The sequence below is a fragment of the Rhinolophus hipposideros genome, assembly GCF_964194185.1.
Source record: "Rhinolophus hipposideros genome assembly, chromosome: 20".
Lineage (NCBI taxonomy): Eukaryota > Metazoa > Chordata > Mammalia > Chiroptera > Rhinolophidae > Rhinolophus > Rhinolophus hipposideros.
Window position 1 is genome coordinate 41327001 of NC_138066.1, and position 20272 is coordinate 41347272.

The 20272-nt window shown below is 35.8% G+C and overlaps 1 protein-coding gene across 3 annotated transcripts in view; it reads left to right on the plus strand.

Annotated features, from left to right (window-relative positions):
• The window catches only part of CEP95 (centrosomal protein 95), a 36785-nt gene that overhangs the window by 4591 nt on the left and 11922 nt on the right, over positions 1-20272 (plus strand). For 2 of the 3 annotated variants that reach the window (XM_081027168.1, XM_081027166.1), the window contains exons 4-11: positions 1519-1629; positions 4288-4393; positions 5789-5904; positions 12649-12780; positions 13519-13706; positions 15228-15340; positions 15547-15676; positions 16351-16504. In XM_081027168.1, the coding sequence (XP_080883294.1) occupies positions 1519-1629; positions 4288-4393; positions 5789-5904; positions 12649-12780; positions 13519-13706; positions 15228-15340; positions 15547-15676; positions 16351-16504 (1050 nt within the window). Of the gene's footprint in view, positions 1-1518; positions 1630-4287; positions 4394-5788; positions 5905-12648; positions 12781-13515; positions 13707-15227; positions 15341-15546; positions 15677-16350; positions 16505-20272 lie in introns of all 3 variants that reach the window. The other variant, XM_081027167.1, reaches the window with a different exon arrangement.

The following is a 20272-nucleotide window of genomic DNA, read 5'->3' on the forward strand; positions in this document are numbered from 1 at the left end:
AGAACTTTTTACAGTAGAGCTTCTCCTGACAACTCACACCCATCCATTTAAAGTTACAAACTGCTTACCTTCTCCAGTAGCCTGCAGAGCAGCCTTTTTACTCCTGTGTTGTGTAAAGCAGTTTCTCCTCCACTATGAAGCACTGCATTCTGGCAGGCAGTCTAAGTTGCTGGGTTGGCAGAGTATGCTCCCCATCCTGGAAACTACGAAGTCCTGAGTATACCCCTGGGGTATACTTGTGTATCTTAAGCAGAAAAACATAAGGCTTAAAAACAAGATTTCTGTTTGTTTTAAACAGAAAAACACCTGTCAAACATTGTTTTTACTAGTATTATAAAACATCCAATTTCTGGTTTAGGTTTGTTTTGCATCATAACTGAAGTTATAAACGGTTAGATTCTTTCAAATATCAAATTTCCACCCTGCCTCTTTGATATGGGCTTGAACTCACAAGAAAGCGAGGCATGATCTCCCCAAGGACAACCGAATGTCTCAAGAGTTAAGTTCATCCACACCTGATGCTGACTGGAGTCCATTTTAGGCAGCATTAAACATGTCAAGTTTCCATGCTTTAAGCAACCCATTTCTTGTCAACATTTCAAGTTAACATTTATTAAAAATCTGTTATGGGCCAGGTATTGTGCTACGGACATTTAAAGATTAACTTCTGGGCATGAAGCTGATGAGCTGGAGATGAGGATGGAGAGTTTGGGGGTGTGGTAAGATTAAAAAGGGTTTTATATGTAGGGTGCCATGGATGGTTTTTAATTTTTTTTTAAAGGTATTATCTATACGAAGTGTATAGGAGTTAAATAGAAAAAGTTAGAAATTCCTGATGAAAGTTTCCCGGCAAGTTTTTTGATTGTTTTGGTTTTATATTCCTTTATTGCTCTTTTCTTCAGTACAAACAGGATCCCAGTATCTGAAAGTGTTCTCTCCTGCCATTTTTTTTCCCACCAGCCAAAAAAAGTTCTGCTTAGCTGTTATTTTGGTATAAATCTTAACAGAGGATGTTTTCTTAAATCCATTTATTTTACTTCTTGATAAAGGACTATGCCAATGAATTATCAAACACCATATCCAAGACTACCCCCTTTTTAATTCAGATATAATAAGGCATTAGAAAATTGATGTTTTAATACAGTAGACCCTTGAACAACGGAGGGGTTAAGCATGCCAATCCCTGTGCAGTCAAAAATCCACGTGTAACATGTCAGCCCTCTGCATATGTGAATTCCCAACTATGGATAGAAAATACTGTTTTCGAATCACAGTTGGTTGAATTCTCAGATGCAAAACCCAGGGATACGAGGGCCAACTATATATTTATTGAAAAAAATCCGTGTAAGTAGACCCACACAGTTCTGGTGTCAGCTATACTTATAATATTGTTTCTCCTGGGTTGGTTTATAAGCCTTGTATCTTGAACAATATTTTCATAATGGTATATCCATTTCAAAATTATGAAGCTTTTGATTTCTTGGTTAAATTTTTTTAATAACTCTATTTTGTGTTCAGGAGAAAATATAGTGAAAGGAGATAAAGAATCTATTAAGAATCTCCTAGAAATATTTGATGGGTTGCTGGAGTATCTTACGGAACACATCAGTGAAACATCTCACGAGAGAAGTAAGTTTAAGAATAGAAATTTGGTTTGGTTTATTTTTATGTTACATACCTTTTTGCCTTTTATATTTTTGCCTGGTTTTCTTCATAGGAATTAAAATCACTAATACAGTACACCTGATAAATTTAATTGTAAATTAAATTTCAATTCTTACTGTTTCGAGTGGTTGAAAACTCTTAGTCTGTCATCATATCCTTTGTTTACTTGGATGTTGCTTATAAATTACTTTAAAACTAATCTATAATAGGAAGATAAATTCTGGCTAAAATTGCTTATTATTGCATGAAATTCCTTACTCCAAAATTTCCTATGTCAAAACTGCCGTTTTTGTTACAAATTTGGATGTTGGCTGAGGTATCAGCAAGAATTGGTACGTTTCTGTCTTCAGCCTACACTTAGGTTTATGACAGTTTGAATATTTATTTTACTCTTCCAGTAACTCAGTTCCCTAAATTGTAACAATTTATTGTGTGAAATTTTGATTTTGTTTTTTAATAATTATAAACATCAATATTGCCATATTATTTTCCGAAAAGGTTATGGTTTAAACTAGGTCAGCAGTATTTAAGAGCTATAATCTTCGGCTCAATAAATCCCTTTTCTAGGGGTTTATCCTAAGGAAATTATACAAAAGAAAGGAAGGCACTTGAAGGTCTTTATTACAATGTATGTCATAATTGGAATAATATATGACCCATTTGAGAATGGGTTTACTGTTGTAAAGTTGTCCAAAAAAATTTTTTTCAGTAATAGCAGTTAACATAAATTCTGGTATAAATGAAGACAAAAAAGTTGGATAAGCTCATCATTCCTAATTTTCACATTGTTGATGGTGAGACCTATGCTGTGATTATAACATTGAAAGTTAATATTAAATTATTTAGTTACAGTAATTTTCTACCTTTTATCCTTGTTGCTAAAATGATTTAAAAGCATATATAGGTAAGGTCTGAAAGGAAAGATGGAAAGGCATGCCACACTGGATATTTCTTTTTTTATTTCAAAAACTTTTGAATGTTTTGAGTGTTGAGTATTTTTTTAGTGTTTAATGTATGTTAAATATCAGCCTAGGTACCCTAGGAGGATTCAAAGCTCCATGCCGTGTTTAGTGCTCCCAAAGACACCTATACTCGTCAGGGAGATAGCTATAAATGCATACAATAATAAATAAATAAATAAATAAATAAATAAATAAATAAATAAATAAATACTAATAAATAATAATGCATACAATAAAAGAATAGGAGAATTGGGGGAGAGTGAAAGACGTGAAACTCACCTAATTCAAGGCTACTAGTGGGTATTTTATGCTCTGTGGCTTTTTAGTCATCTTAGTTGCAAGATTAAGAGGTAGAATACTTCCTCTAAGTAAAGAGATTGATTAATTTGGAAAGTTACAATGACAGCTGCAGTTTTTACAAAGTAGTGCTTGATGGCAGGTGGGGGAGGGATGATAGTGACCTGGCCGAGGACAGGGCAGTGACGTAGAGATACTTACATGTGAGTCTGGTAATAGTGAAATGCTCAGGGAGGGATCTCCCCAGGGGGAGGTCTGTAGAATGTGGAGAGCTTAGTGCAGCTAGGCTGAGAGGGGGCCTCCCTATGTGGTAGTACCTTAGTTGACAGTGTTTTCTAAAGTCTGACTGATACCTTTGCAGGTCCAAGTTTATATGGCAGAATTACCTAGACCTGGTCAGACTTTTCAAAACAATGGGAAATGAATCTTTATTATTACTAGTTACATCAGGTGTGCAGAACAGCTTCGCCCTAGTACTTGGGTGGGCATTTCATTTACCACTGAAGAAAAAAGGGATTTAAAAGCAGATCATGGGCTCAGTGCAAAGTGCCCCCCACTGTATGACTGAAGCTCTCTAAGCCTCAGTTTTCTTATCTGAAATTCTTTCGCAGTTGTAGAGAAGGTTAAGTGAGTAGATGTGGATAGTTTAGCACTGAGCCTAGCTCAGAGTTAATGCACAATGATTATTAGCTAATGTTATTAAAATATTGCTTGGTGAATACAGAAATAATAAAAAATGAAGAGGGATGTTCAAACATGGAATCTCTAAAAACAGGGATGGGAATATCCACAGGGGTAGGTCTGAATCATGGCAGGTTTCACCCACATACCTCCTGAAATCACTCCCCAGGTGAGTTACTCAGTCTCTGATGAAAGTGTGTATTCATAAGGTAGTTTGGGGTAGAAAAAGGTTGTTAGTCCTAAGGAAAATTTTATCCAAGCCTTGATGATACCTGACTTTTAGGTTAGGGCGTGATTGTCTTAGAGTTTGAGGTAGGCTGACGCTGTCATGTTTTTCTGAAGCCACACCTTAGTATCTTGTTTCAGATATCCTTTATAGACAGAGAGGTATAAAAAAATAATAAACTTACCACCAGCTTAAAAAATAAAACATTGTGAATACAACTATAGACCCTGATTTTAAAGCAAAATTTGTGTTGTTGCCTTGTTACCCAAGTAATATGTGCTCATTACAAATGATAATTTGGTTCTTTCTAATTTCACTTTCACAAGAGCCCAGTTTACCTGGAGGAGTTGAGGGTGCCTTTTTGTCCTTACCTCTACTCACCCCCTGTATAGAAATAGTATATTAACAGGGTTTTTTTTTTTTTTTTTTGGTACTGTTTTTATCTATTCTAAACAGGTGAAACTGGACAAGGTTTTAAAGAATCCCATGGAGTAGAGCCTTTGGAAGAGTCAGAAAATACTAAGGAATCCAAATCATCATGGAAAGGAGTTTCTTTTGGGAGGTAGCACTCAATGTCTGTGAATTTAATCAAAACGAGTTATGCTTTTCCTTCTAAGAATTAAAATTGCACACAATATACCAGAATGGCAGCAAAAAAACAAACAAAATTAATGTGAAAATTTTACTACTCATATTTTAAACCTCCCTGAGGGAGTTTCAAGAACCTTAAGCTATATACAGTACTTAATTGTCAGCATTAACCACCTATTTATTTTTAAATATTTCCATTCATCTCCAAAGTAGTTTATGTTCCTTGCAAAAAACTTGAAAAGTACAGAAAAATAAAAAAGCAGAAATAAATGAAATATACCATTTAGAACTAAATAACTGCTTGTTAACATTTTATTGTACTTTATAGTCTTCTTATTGTTTTTTAGTCATATTGTCTATATAATTTTGTTTGCTGCATTTTAAAATTAACATATCAAGTCTTTCCCCAAGGTATTAAACTCTTTATAACCCTTTTTAATCACTGTATAACATACCATTCTTGTGTGCATCATAATTTACTAAACCACTTCTCTGAAGTGGAGGTAGTGTTTCTTGTGTTTTTATATTATTTTTTTAATGTGATAACACACTTTTATTCTTTCTCCCCCATCCCCCGCAATATCTGTAAGCTGTATTCAGAGTCAAAGAGTATGAATGTCATAAAGCTATTAAAAGTTGCCAAGTTGCTTTTGAAAAAGGCTATGACTGTAACCCCCCCCAGCAGGATGAAAGTGCTGGGTTACTATGCCCTCATGAACCAATATCACTGACCAATATCAGAGTTTAAAAATTGGTGCTACTTTCAAGACAAAATATAATGTTGTTACAGGTTTGATTGTATTTCTGCTAACTAGAGGTTGAACATGATAATATTCATTTAAACATCTGATCCTCAGTTTTTTTATGGAGTTTGTCATGGCTTGAAAAGCAGTCAATGCCTTCTTTTTAGGTGTAGTATTCCGTGGAAAACTTGTCTTAAAGGAGACCCTCATAAGATAAATTTCTTGACTTTATTTTTCATTATTAGATTTTTTAAAATAACAAGTGCAAAAGTTAAATAATTTAAGGATATTTCATATAAAATGAGTGCTCTACCCAGACTCCCCTCCACTCCACACACTATAGTAACAAGTGTTTATTGTTCTTTGTGTGTATTCTCCTATGTGTTTAATTCTTGATACTTTATACAGAGCTGTTTCTACCATATATCAATTAAAAAAACAAAAACAGATAAGCAGCAAAAAGTGGTAAGTGGTAGAAGGGGGTGTCTTTCCTTTTTTTCTGTGTATAACAGTGAACAGTCTGAATACTCACAGGCAGGCTGCTTGAAGCAGTTCTCCGGCTGTCACAGGAAGGGCCTTCTGTGATCATGCTGGGCGCTGAATAAGTGAGGGTACTCTTTCAGGCGTTCCTTGTCATCTGAGGCTTTCAGCCCCTCTTGGGATGGAGATGAAGCAGAATCCACTGGTGAAATAATCAGACTTGGAGACACGGCACACACCTTTTCTCTAAGAAGTAATGGTGAGTAGTTAAACCTTAAATATCAGTTATTCTTATTCAGCATACAACTATGAAAATGTAAATAGTTAGGAGTGTTTAAAGTTGAGAAGAATGGGAGAGCCCTAACTGAATTTCAGAATTGAAATTCCAGAATACCAACATTACCCATAATAACAATTATTACCCATAATATGAGCAATTATCTCAAATCAATCAAGTGGGAGTCATAGGCACTGGGACAAACAGGTGGATGCAAGTTTGTCCTGTAATATGTAGGACTTGATATCCTGGGAAGAGAATTCTGGATACACCTTAATATAGTCTAGTCACATTGGGTGTACTACTTAGATATAATTTCCTGAACTGGGTAACTCACTTTTTTCATTGTTGCAACCAACAGGTCTGTATATCCAGTGGCAATTTTTCTCCCAGGCTTCAGGCCACATTTCCAACAAACTACTGCTTATACACAGTAAACCTGAATATCTTTCAGGCCTGTTTTGAGCCTCTCACCTTGCCCTCCAACCATCCCACTCCCTGTCCTGCCCACCTTGTTGCAATGCTCTTCTCTGGCATCATACTGTTTTCTTCACAGAGATGCTCTTCCTTTCTATTTCTGGCAAACTCATCCTACAAAGCCCAGTCTCTCCACACCTGCCTCAGGTTCTGAGGCTTGTATTCCTAAAGCTTAGCCTTCTCACCTTATTTTGGTAATACCATTTTCACATTGCATAGTAACTTTGTCTCTTATGTTAACTGTGAGTTTCAGGGACAGTACCACATCATATTCCTTCAGCAAAGGACATTTCATAATGATAAAGGGATCAATCCAACAAGAGGATATAACCCTTGTAAACATTTATACGCCCAATGTAGGAACATCTAAATATATAAAGCAAATATTGACAGACATAAAGGGAGAGATTGACAGGAATACAGTAATAGTAGGAGACTTTAACACCCATTGACATGAATGGATAGATCATCCAGACAGAAAATCAACACAGAAACAGCAGCCTTAAAGCCTGACACATTAGAGCAGGTGGATTTAATTAACGTTTTTAAAACATTTCACCCAAAAGCAACAGAATATACAGTTTCCAAGTGCACATGGGACATTTTCCAGGATAGACCACCGGTTAAGCCACAGAACAATTCTCAATAAATTTAAGAAGATTGAAATCCTGTCAGGCATTTTCTCTCTGATCACAATGGTATGAAACTAGAAATCAATTACAAGAAGAAACTGAAAAATAAACACATAGAGGCTAAATAACATGCTAAATAATAAATGGGTTAACAGATCAAGAAAATAATCAAAAGATGCCTTGAGACAAATGAAAACACAACGACCCAAAATCTGTGGGACAGAGCCAAAACACTCCTAAGAGGGAAATTCATAACAATACAGGCATACCTCAAGAAACAAAACTCTCAATCTAACTTTACACCTAAAGGAACAAGAAGAAGAAGAAATAAACCCAAAGTGAGTAGAAGGAAGGAAATTTTAAAGATCAGAGAAGAAATAAAACAGTCTAAAAAAACCCCCCAAAAACCAAATGATCAATGAAAGCAAGAGCTAGTTCTTAGAAAAGATAACATCGATAAACCTTTAACCAGATTCATCAAGAAAAAGGGGACCCAAAAAAATCAGAAATGAAACACAAATGACAACTAACATCACAGAAATACGAAGGATTGTAAGAAAATACTATAAATAATTTTATGCCAACAAATTGGACAACCTGGAAGAAATGGGTAAATTCCTAGAAACACACTCTTCCAAGACTGAATCAAGAAACAGAAAATCTGAACAGACTGATAACTACTAACAAAATCAAATTAGTCATCAAAAAACTCCCAATAAACAATAGTCTGAGGCCAGATGGCTTCACAAGTGAATTTTACCAAACATTCAAAGAATTAACAACTATACTCAACCTATTTCAAAAAAAGAAGAGGGAAGACTCCCAAGCTCATTTTATGAGCCTAACATTACACTGATTCCAAAATCAGACAGACATTACAAAAAAATTACAGGCCAACATCCCTGATGAACATACATGCAAAAATCCTCAACAAAATATTAGCAAACTGAATTCAGCAATACATTAAAAAAGATCAAGTGGAATTTATTCATGGGATGCAAGGTTGGTTCAATAACCACAAATCAATTAAAGTGATATGCCACATAAACAAAATGAAGGATAAAAGTCATCAATAGATGCAAAAAAAGCATTTGACAAAATCCAGCATCCATTTATGTTAAAAACTCTCAGCAAAGCCTTTTCACGAAGATGGTGCTGAAAGCAAAGGAGAAGTCCCTGCTCCTCCCAAAGCTGAAGCCAAAACAAAGGCTTTGAAGGCAAAGAAAGCAGTGCTGAAAGGCGTCCACAGCCACACAAAAAAGATCCTCACGTCACCCACCTTACAAAGGCCCAAGATACCGCAGCTCTGAAGGCAGCCTAAATATCCTCAGAAGAGCGCCCCCAGGAGAAACAAGCTTGACCACTATGCCATCATCAAGTTCCCCCTAACTACCGAGTCAGCTGTGAAGAAAATAGAAGACAAATAACACTGTTCGTTGTGGATATCAAGGCCAACAAGCATCAGATAAACAGGTTGTGAAGAAGCTCTATGACCTTGATCTGGCAAAGGTCAACACCCTGATCAGGTCTGATGGAGAGAAGGTGGCATATTTTTGGCGCTTAACTATGATGCTTTGAATGTTGCCAACAAAATTGGGATCATCTAAACTGAGTCCAGGTGTCTAATTCTAAACAAAAATTTTTCACTGTAAAAAAAAAAAACTCAGTAAAGTGGGAAAAGAGGAAACATACCTCAACGTTATAAAGGCCATATATGACAAACCCACAGCTAACATTATACTCATGGGGGGAAAGCTGAAATTGTTTTCCTTCAGATCAGGAACAAGACAAGGATGTCCACTTTCACCACTTTTATTCAACATAGTATTGGTACTCCCAGCCACGGCAATCAAAGTAAAGACGTCCATACTGGAAAGGAAGAAGTAAAACTGTCATTTGCAGGTGAGAATGGGTTGCATTTTTATTCATCAAAAACAATCAGAAAGAGAAATTAAGAAAATCCCATTTACAGTTGCATCAAAAATAGATAAATAAAATACCTAAGAATAAATTTAACCAAGGAGGTAAAAGATTTGTACTTGGAAAATTATAAAACATGGGCCAGCCCTGTGGCTCAGGCAGTTAGAGCTCCGTGCTCCTAACTCCGAAGACTGCCAGTTCGATTCCCACATGGGCCAGTGAGCTCTCAACCACAAGGTTGCCAGTTCAATTCCTCGAGTCCCGCAAGGGATGATGGGCTCCACCCCCTGCAACTAAGATTGAACAGGCACCTTGAGCTGAGCTACCGCTGAGCTCCCGGGTGGCTCAGTTGGAGCATGGGCTCTCAACCACAAGGTTGCCAGTTCGATTCCTCGAATCCCGCAAGGGATGGTGGGCAGTGCCCCCTGCAACTAAAGATTGAACATGGCACCTTGAGCTGAGCTGCCACTGAGTTCCCAGATGGCTCAGTTGGTTGGAGCATGTCCTCTCAACCAAGGTTGCCGGTTCAACTCCCACAAGGGATGGTGGACTGCGCCCCCTGCAACTAGCAACGGCACTGGACCTGGAGCTGAGCTGCGCCCTCCACAACTAAGACTGAAAGGACAACTTGAAGCTGAACTAAGATTGAAAGGACAACAACTTGACTTGGAAAAAAAAAGTCCTGGAAGTACTCACTGTTCCCCAATAAAGTCCTGTTCTCCTTCCCCAATAAAACCTTTAAAAAAAATTATAAAATATTGAAGAAACTAAAGAAGATAAAAATAAATGGAAGCATATACTGTGCTCATGGATAGGAAGAATTAACATCGTTAAAATGTCTGTACTACTCAAAGCAATCAATAGACTCAGTGCAATCAATCCCTATCAAAACACCAATGGCATTTTTCACAGAACTAGAACAAATAATCCTCAAATTTGTGTGGAACCACAGCACCCCAAATAGCCACAGCAATCTTGAGAAAGAATAACAAAGTTGGAGGTATGCTACCTGATATCAAACTATATACTACAAGTATATAGTGAAACAGCATGGTACTGGCCTAACAACAGACACTGATCAATGGAACAGGATAGAGAACCCAGAAACAAACCCACACCCATATGGTCAATCTAGGACAAAGGAGGCAAGACTGTACAATGGGGTAAAGACAGTTTCTTTAATAAATGGTGTTGGGAAAAGTAGATAACATGCAAAAAAATGAAAACTAGACCACTTTCTTACATTGTATATAAGAATAAACTCAAAATGGATTAAAGACTTAAAAGTAAGACCCAAAACCATAAAACTCCTAGAAGAAAACAGAGGCAGTAAACTCTTTGACATTGCTCTTAGAAACATTTTTTGGATGTCTCCTTGGGCAAGGGAAACAAAAGAAAAAAATAAACAAGACTATATCAAACTAAAAAGTTTTTGCACAGCAAAAGAAACCAACAAATTGAAAAGACAACCTACTAAATGAGAGAGATATTCATCAATGATACATCCTGTAAGAGATGAATACCGTAGCCAAAATAAAGAACTCATACAACTTAACACCAAAAAAAAAGAAAAAAGAAAAATCCAATTAAAATATGGGCAGAGGACCTGAATAGACATTTCTCCAAAGAGTACATACAGAAGACCAACAGACATATGAAAAGATACTCATCATCACCAATCATCAGAGGAATGCAAATTAAAACCACAAGGAGTTATCATCTCAAACCTGTCAGAATGGCTATCATCAATGAATCAACAAACAAGTGTTGGTGAGGATGTGGAGAAAAGGGAACTCTTGTACACTGTTGGTGGGATTACAAATTGGTTCAGCCTCTATAGAAAACAATATGGAGGTTCCTCAAAATATTAAAAATAGATCTACCATATGACCCAGCAATCCCATTTCTGAGTATTTATCCAAAGAAATCCAAACGTTAATTCGAAAAGATATTTGCACCCCTATGTTCATTGCAGCATTACTTACAATAGTCAAGATGTGGAAGCAACCTAAGTATCCATTAATAGACAAATGGATAAAGAAAATATGATACATATATACAATGGAATATTACTCAGCCATTAAATAGAATGAAATCTTACCATTTGTGACAACATGGATGGACCTAGAAGGTATTATGCTAAGTGAAATAAGTCAGAGAAAGACAAGTAGCATGTGATTTCCCGTATATGTGGAATCCTAAACAAAAAACAAAAAAACACACTCAGATACAGAGAATAAATTGATGGTTGCCAGATGGCAGGGGGTTGGAGGGCTGAGTGAAAAAGTTGAAGGGATTAAGAAGTACAAATTGGCAATTACAAAATAGTCACAGGGATGTAAAGTGCAGCATAGGGAATATAGTCAGTAATATTGTAATAACTATATATATGGTGTCAGGTGGGTACTAGACTTACTGGGGGTTATCACTTAAGTTACATAAATGTGTAACCACTATGCTGTCTGTACACCTGAAACTAATATTGAATACTGAATGTAATATTGAATGTCAATTGTAATTGAAAAAATAAAAATTTTTTAAACCCAAAGAACTTTTAACAGTGCTGGGCTGATTACTGTAATTAACATTTAATGTTACTGTAATCTCATCAACTATTTTCATACTGATTTGTGACTAAATTCTATTGAAAATCTACAGAGGAAAGTAATTGAGTTTGATTCATAAGAAGTAAAAAAACTGAAGAAAAAAATAGAACCATGTAAAAATGAAGTAGTCTGGGCTCAAACTGATGACAAATTCAGTATCAGGTAGTAGAGAAACTGTGGACCAAGTTATGAAGTTTGAACATTAGACTTCAGGGAGATGGTATTCATGTGAAATATGAGATCGTGGAGGGAGATTCGCATATTTTTATTAAAACATTTTGATGTGAAAATGGCTATATTGCACTGGATTGTGGAAAGGGAAAGCACAAAAAGATGTTTGCTGATTTTAAAAGACATCAGGTGAATGCCAAAAATTTACAAATACACAGTGTCTTGGAATAAATTGCAAGGACTTTGGTATCTGTACAAGGTGACTTTTTCTGTATTTAGTGATTACATCAGTTGATCATATTGGTATCAGTGAGTTTTCGGGGTACATTCTCATACCTTGAAAATGTGGAATAAGTTTATTGTGGAGTCTTTCATTCAATGGAAAAGGGGATAAAAAGTCATTAGGAGAGGAGAAAGCATGAATCCATTTCCTTTCTGGGGAATTTGTGTACTGTAGATTTCTAAGGGAGCAAAGTGGATATTCCCTCAATTTCAATAATATTTTAATATAGCTCTCTATGTAATAACATTACAAACCTGATTCAAAATATTAAGCATTCGAAAATTAGACAAAGTATTTGACCTATAAATATTTGATTATGGTACCAGCCAAGATCCCTACCACAGAGATATACTCACAAAACAGTCAGCATTTCTACAACTCTGGCATCTGTTTTTCTAAAGCAAACTAATGAAACACTGTAAAACTTTACTTTCAAGCTGTATAAATGATTCTGGGCTACAGAACTACATCTTTGCTATCTGATAGTTGTTAAAAGTAATTGTTATTTAGAGCAATCAGACCAACATAGTTCTATGATTATGTCATTCCTGAGATGTTTATCCTGGGTACAAAACTCTTGGCTTTTAGTATAACATTCAGCAATAAAAAATTTTACCTTTAATACTTTCTTTTCTAGGTACACAAGGTCCTAACAAAATGCAGTCTGAAAAAGCCTCAACCATACCATGTTCTAAATCACATGAAGTGTTGAACCCTCCTCCCTCATGTAGTCTTTTGCCCAAGAGTACAACATCCTCTGTTGAAGACAGTGAGTAGTAATGTTATTAGTACTTGGACTGTTACCATGAGTTGAAGACAATAGTTAGATCCTGGGACAACTGCTGTTGCTAGTAGCCATTTTACTTTTGTTGCTTTACATTTTATGCAGTTTTTGTTTTGTTTTACATGATCTTATTTGTAAATCTTTGTTATTAATTATGAGCTATGATTTCTTAAGATGACCTTGCATGCTTTGCACCATTTTATTATCTAAATCTTCTCAAAGATTTTAGGACAGTTAGAGTCTCTGATACATTAGTGTATCAGTTGGTGATCTTCAAATTATTAGTGAATGACAAAATATAGTTAACTTGAAAATTATTGTTTATTATCTCTGGGATTATCATATGGTCAGTATGTAAAACTATTGTTAATGGTTCCCTTTATAACATGTGGATGAACCATAATTGATATAGTTATTCTTCAAGCCATTTAGGGTTTTTAGTAAATTTTCATTGCTTTTAAGTAACTTTTCAGGGAACATTTTTATAAGAACATTAAAATTGTTTTCTTCCTGATTTAATTAGATTATTTTTATTTACTGAAGATGAGTCCTTGATTTAATGTTTTGTGTGTGCTTTTCATAAAATCAAGTTTAAAATATATTTCTGAGTAGTATGTGTGAACATGTTTATATAGGTGTGTGTATATATAAGATGATTTATTTCTGTGAGTTTCATTTCTTTAGTTTCATCTTAATGCCCATTTAAATTTGTCCAACTAGCAGAAATTCCTTCTGTGGATATGATTCCAAGTGCTAGGAAGCTAGGGGAGCCTATCCAATCAGCTATTCCTTTACATCCACCCTACCACCCGTCAGAGCCTCGAGCAACCTGCCCCATAGGAAAAGAATACTTGCGTTCAAGTCACTGCTCTCTTGCCATGAATTCTACTGGAGAAAGCACATTTTCTGTGGTAAGTGGAAAAACATGCTTTCAATTGGACAGAAGTCTATAGTACAGATTTAAAGAAATCTCTGCTAGAAGAGTAGTCAAAGATAATTGCACTAATCAGAGCACTGTACTTCTTAAAATTTCCCTCTGCATACACCTACATGTTTTTAATCCAGGAATATAGGGACAGGAAAAATGTATAAAAAGGGAAATAGTAAGAGCAAAATATATTGAGTGTTTACTTTGTGCCAGGCACAGTTCTGGGTACTTTACAAGTATTGAATAATTTACTCTTCACAACACAGCTCTGGAGTAGAGACTATTTTTATTTCTCATGGGGAAGCTGATAAAGGTTAAGTATTTTGTCTGAGGTCTCACAGCAACTGTAGAGTCAAAATTTGAACTCAGGCATTCTAGCTTCAGAACCTATATTATATGTCCCTAATTAATTAATTTTAAAAAATTTAAGTGTAAAAAGTATGAAAAATGACCTTTTATCTCTGTTTCTATTGTCCAGATTCAACTATTAATATCTTGGCCTATTTGTGTCTACTCTTTTCTTTGAAAAAGAGAAATCCCTTTTTATACAGTCACCCTTTCCTTATCTTCCTAGAAGCAATAGGCAGGTATATAAAAAGGGTTAATTTATAATGATACATTCTCATTTTTAAAAACTCAAACAATGCAGAAGAAGTAAAGAAATGAAATAAGCATCATTAGCATTACATGACCATCATTTAAATATTCTGTGCATCTATTCAGATAGGAGTGTGGATATATAAAAAGAAAGAAAGAATGGTAGGATAACAGTTACATTTGGGGAGGTAGAAAGTTACATTTGGTAGAAGGGCTTATGAGTTGCCAGTAATATTCTATTTCTTGACCTGAGTGGCAGTTAAGTAGGAATGTTCATTTTGAAGTAATTTTTGAGCAGGACACTTAAACTTCAATTTAAAAGTTTTTTTAAAATATGATTATATTACAGATATTTACTAAAGAGTATTAAATTTAACTTTACCTTAATAAAAGACTACTGAGGTGAAACTGAAGAGATTGTTAAACATCAAATGTTTCTCCACCACAAGAAATATTTTCCGTAAGATTCCCTCTAAGGTTAAATAAGTTGTTAAAAATGTTAGGAGTTTATATTTGAATTTTGGGAGGTTTTGTCTTTAACTATTTCGATTTTGGAGTTTCTGCTGACTTCTTGATAGTGACTTTAATACTTTCCACTTGTGATTTGATCATTTTTTTATTGTCCAGGTGTTGCCATAACCCCTGAATTTTCAAATTTGCGAACACTCGTGTGCCTTTATTATGAATAGCATCCCGAGCCACACTTTTTCTCTGAGTACAAGTTTATAGACATTGCTCCATTCCTTTGGCATTGGGGATCAATAGAGTGTTTTGACAAATGTGTTTTTAAAAAAGCAAAACATAGAGAATGAAGGCAACAGGTCCTCCCTTTCCCCACACCCAAAATATTATTTTTATGTGTCTTCTTTGTAGTTTTTTCAAGTCAATTTTCTCTTGTTTTTAATAGGAACCAGATGATAGAATTTTCTTAACTTCCAAGTTGCCTAAAGATAGCAAACAGGAAATGTGTCCAGCTCAAGTCCACGGGCCTAGGACAAGGAGGTCTCCCAAAGAAAAAAGGTAACATTACTGCAGGCTTCAGTGTTTCCAATCTGTTTGCAAAGAGATTTGAAGAGTCAGGGGTATATTCTCTATTAGGAGTATATTCTCTAAACTTAGCTGTAAAGACCAGTACGAAATATTGGTTAAAGGACATATTACAGGTGTTTTGAACTAAGCAATATACACTTGGCTACTTACATGTCACATGGTCACTTTTATTACAGATATGAAAACAGAGCTGCAGTCTCATCGTGGGATTCACCTCTCTCCCAGAGGCCGAGAAATAGGTTAACAGAACAAGAACTACATGCAGTATCAGAGAAACTCTCTCAACGGCTCTCCGAATTAGATTGGGCAAGTCTTTTTTATCTGTATTGAGACTGCCATAGTTGGTGAGCATTTAAGTGATTTTCCAATTGAAAGCAAAAGCTAAGCCAAGAAACTGGAAAATTAGCTGTCTTAGTTGCTGTGAAAATTTTCCCTAAGTCAGACAGGTAGGACATAGGATAAGAAATGATCTCCTAGCCTTTCATGACATAACTAAATTTGGTACAGATTCATCCAAATTTTTATTGAATTCTGATGAAGACTAATCATTTCACATAAGTGATTACGTTAAGACATTTATCTTTAGATACATCTATATAGTTTTCCTTTGTCATAAAATTATAAAATTAGATGGATCTCTATAATTTGTTATAATTTTGTTATGGCTCTATAATTTGTTATAAAATTAGATGGATCTCTGATTCTCTCACAAAATACAGAATTACAGTTTGGGAATTATCATTGAGTAAATGTGTTAAGTCCCTGTGTGACTTATTCTAAAGTTTATTGAAACTGAACAGTCCACAGCACTGATACACACAGTTTGGTTTCTTTAGAAACCAAACATGCATAAGCATCTGAAAACTTGTTATTAGTGCCAGATTATCAGAGGAAGCTTTCTACAGGTTGTATCTGTCTATTCCTTCCAACTTGCATTCTGCTGAAATCATTGAAGATGCTGAAAAAAATTTTCTTAACAGATGTTAAAAAGTGCCCTGGGTGAACGAATTAAAGAAAAGACTGACTACAAAGAAGAAGATACTGGAAATGAAGAGGTGGAGAGTGGAAATTATGAGACACTGTCTCAGCACAGTGACAGCATCGTGGAGTGTGGGCCGAAAAAGCGCAGGCCAGGTACCTATGCCAGAGAGGCCAGGAGGAATACCTCCCAGGGCACCACGGAGGCACTGTCACATGTTTATAATGACTGGCTTTCTCATTTTAAATACTTCAGAAATGTATATGAAAAGATAAAAAATAATACCTATATTACTGTAGCTTCACCAATTATATTTGCTTTTGAATTGAGATCCCCTGTCCTTCCCACAAGCCCATTCTTTTTCCTTCTCTCAAAGAAACTACTCTCTCAAAGTTGGTATTTGTTTCCCTGATTCCTGTTTTTATTTTTATTTCCAGTTTTATTGAGGTATAATTGACATATACTATTGTATTCATTCAAGTTGTGCAACATAATTACTTGAGACATATATAGAGAGACAGCGCACCAGCAAAATGATTACCACAATAAAGTTAATATCTATCACTTCGCATAGTTACAATTTTTTTCTTGTGATAACTTTTAAAATCTAATCTCTTAGCAACTTACAAATATGCAATACAATATCGTTAACTATAGTCACCACGATGTACATTATATCCCCAGAACTTATAACTGGAAGTTTGTTGTTGACCACCTTCACACATTTCACTTACCTCCCAACCCCTACTCTGGCGCTCGCCAATCTGTTCTCTATATCTATGAGTTTGTTTTTTTAGGATCCATGTGAGTGAGATCATACAGCATTTATCTTTTTCTGATGTATTTCATTTAGCATAATGCCCTCAGTGCTCATCCATGTTGTCACAAATGGCAGGATTTTCTTTTTATGGCTGAATAATATTCCATTGTGTGTGTATATGTATTTTATATATATACATGTATATATATATATAGTGTATATATGTAAAGTGTATATAATATACACACACATTTTATATATATAGATGAAATATATATACATCACATTTTATTCATCCATTCATGTGTCAGACACATAGGTTGTTTCCATGTCTTGACTGTAAATAATGCTACTATGAACGTGGGGATGCAGATACCTTTTTGAGTTAGTGATTTCATTTCACTTCTGAATACATGTATCCATATCCAGAAGTAGAATTGCTAGGTCATATGGTAGTTCTATATTTTATTTTTTTAGGAATCTCCATACTGTTTTCTATAATGGCTACACCAATTTACATTCCCACTAACAATACACAAGGGTTCCCATTTCTCCCCCTCCTCTCAAACACTTCGTCTTTTTGATAGTAGCCATTCTAACAGGTGTCAGGGGATATCTCCTGGCTTTGATTTGCATTTCCCTAATAATTAGTGATGTTGAACATCTTTTGATATGTGTGTTGGCTACCTGTATGTCTCCCTTAGAAAAATGTCTATTCAGATCCTCTGCCCATTTTTTTAATTGGATTGTTTGGTTTTTTGGTGGTGTTGTATGAGTTCTTTATATATTTTGGCTATGACCCCTTATTGGAAGTATCATTTGCAAATACCTTCTCCCATTCCATTGGTTGCCTTTTTGTTCTGTGGATGGTTTCCTTTGCTGTGCAAAAGCTTTTGTTTGATGCAATCCCATTTGCTTATTTTTGTTTCCGTTTTCCTTGCCTCTAGAGTCAAACTCACAAAAACATCACCGAGACCAATGTACAGAAGCTTAGTGCCCATGTTTTCTTCTATATTATTGTTCCAGGTCTTACATTCAAGTCTTTAATTGGTTTTAATTTTTGTGTATGATGTAAGATAAAGATTCAGTTTGATTCTCTTTGCATGTGGCTATCCAGTTTTCCCAAAACCATTCACTGAAGAGACTTTCCATTCTCCCTTGTATAATATTGGGTCCTTTGTCATAAATTAGTTGCCCACATATGTGTGGGTTTATTTCTGGGCTCTCAATTCTGTTCCATTGGTCTGCAGTCTGTTTTTCTGCCAATAACATACTGTTCTGATTATTATAGCTTTGAAGTATAGTTTGAAATCGAGGTGTGTGAACCTCCAGCTTTGTTCTTTTTTCTCAGAATTACTTTGGCTACTTGGGGTCTTTTGTAGTTCCATACAAATTTGAGGATTTGGGGTTGTATTTCTGTAAAATGCCATTGGGATTTTGATAGGGATTGCATTGAATCTATAGATTGCTTTAGGTAATATGGCCATTTTAACAATGGTAATTCTTCCAATCCATGACAACAAAATCTCTTTCCATTTCTTTGTGTCTTCTTCAATTTGTTTCAACAATGTCTTCTAGTTTTCAGTGTACAGGTCTTTCACTTCCTTTCTTAAGTTTATTCCTGTTTTATTCTTTTTTATGTGATTGCAAATGAGATTTTCTTTTCTTTCTAATGCATTCTTCATCTCATTTATTGAATTTGTTTTTTTTTTATAGTTTCAATCTCTTTGGTTAAGTACTCCTGCTCATTAATTTTATTCCTGGGCTCAATGAACTGCCTTTTTCAGTTTTCTTGTTACCTTGTTTTTTTCAGGACTGCTATTTTGAATTTTTATCATTTATTTAGATTACAACCTTCCATGACTTTGAATTTGGTTTCTAGAGAATTGTCATTTTCTTTCCATGTTACCGTCTTACCTTGGTGGTTCATGCTGCTGGATGGGGTTGTTCCTCTATGGGTACATCTGAAGTAGTGATTACCTTTCTTGTTTCTTTTTGATTTGAACAATTCAGCAGGTTGATAATTAGAGGTCTTTCTTTTGTTTTCCATTAGGTGGTGCTATAGCACAAGTTTTTGTTTTCTCTTACCTGTGCTGTGTGTCTGCTGTAGTGGTTGGTGGGGTATAGCTGTGGTCACAGGAGTCGCCAGCTGCCTGGGTGACTGGGGTGGTGGGTGTCCCTGCTGTGTCTGGGTCACCTGGGTCTTGGGTCATCACCATCATGGTGGGGAGATGTGGCCTATGGTGGGGAGTGGGTTTGTGAGCCCACCCCACTGCTACCTGGATCCCTATGGCTGCTGGTGCCACTGTACTGTGTGGCCAGAAGGCTGTAGACACGTCTCCTCTGCTGCTACTGGGCTCCACTGCAATCAGGGGAGGAGCCGGATTATCAGGTGCCAACACTGCTTCTGCCTCTCTTACCCTCTGCTAGGCCATAATGCGTGGGTCACAACCCGACTCCTCCACACTGTTGTGTTAACTGGGGCCATGGGCTGTAGGCACCATCCCCGTGCTTCCCAACCCTGCCTCCCCTACACATTCCAGTATGCCCACCTTCAGATGTGCCAACGTGTGGGTTTCTCAAGTGTGGCTGTGTGTTGAACTGGGTTATAGATCTGACTAGTTATAGATTTCAGGGTAGATGCACAGGGGTCTTCTCACTTGGTCATGATGTTAGTGTCACTCCTATCTTGCCATCTTGAACAGGAGCCCTATTACCCGTTTTTATACTTTAATGGCCTCTGTGTTGCCTGTCTAAATATGCTATTTTATGTTTTTTAAAATTTACATGGATACTGGATATGTTATTCTGCAACTTGCTTTTTTTGTTAACATTGTTTTAGAAATCTATTTTGATACTTACAGATCCAGTTCATTCATTTTAACTACTATGTAACTCAGGTCATACAATAGTACCCATTTCATGTTCATATATGTATGTATCACCATTTCCCCTATTGTAGGACATGTAGATTGCTTCCAGTTTTCATAACTACAAACAATTATGCAATGAACAACCTATACAACATGTACAAACATTTCTCTAGGGTCTACATCTAAAAGAATTACTAGACCATGGGGTTTACACTTTTTCACCATACGAAATTCCCCTCCAATGTGACTGTACCAGTTTATACTCATATCAGCAATGCATGTCAGTTTCT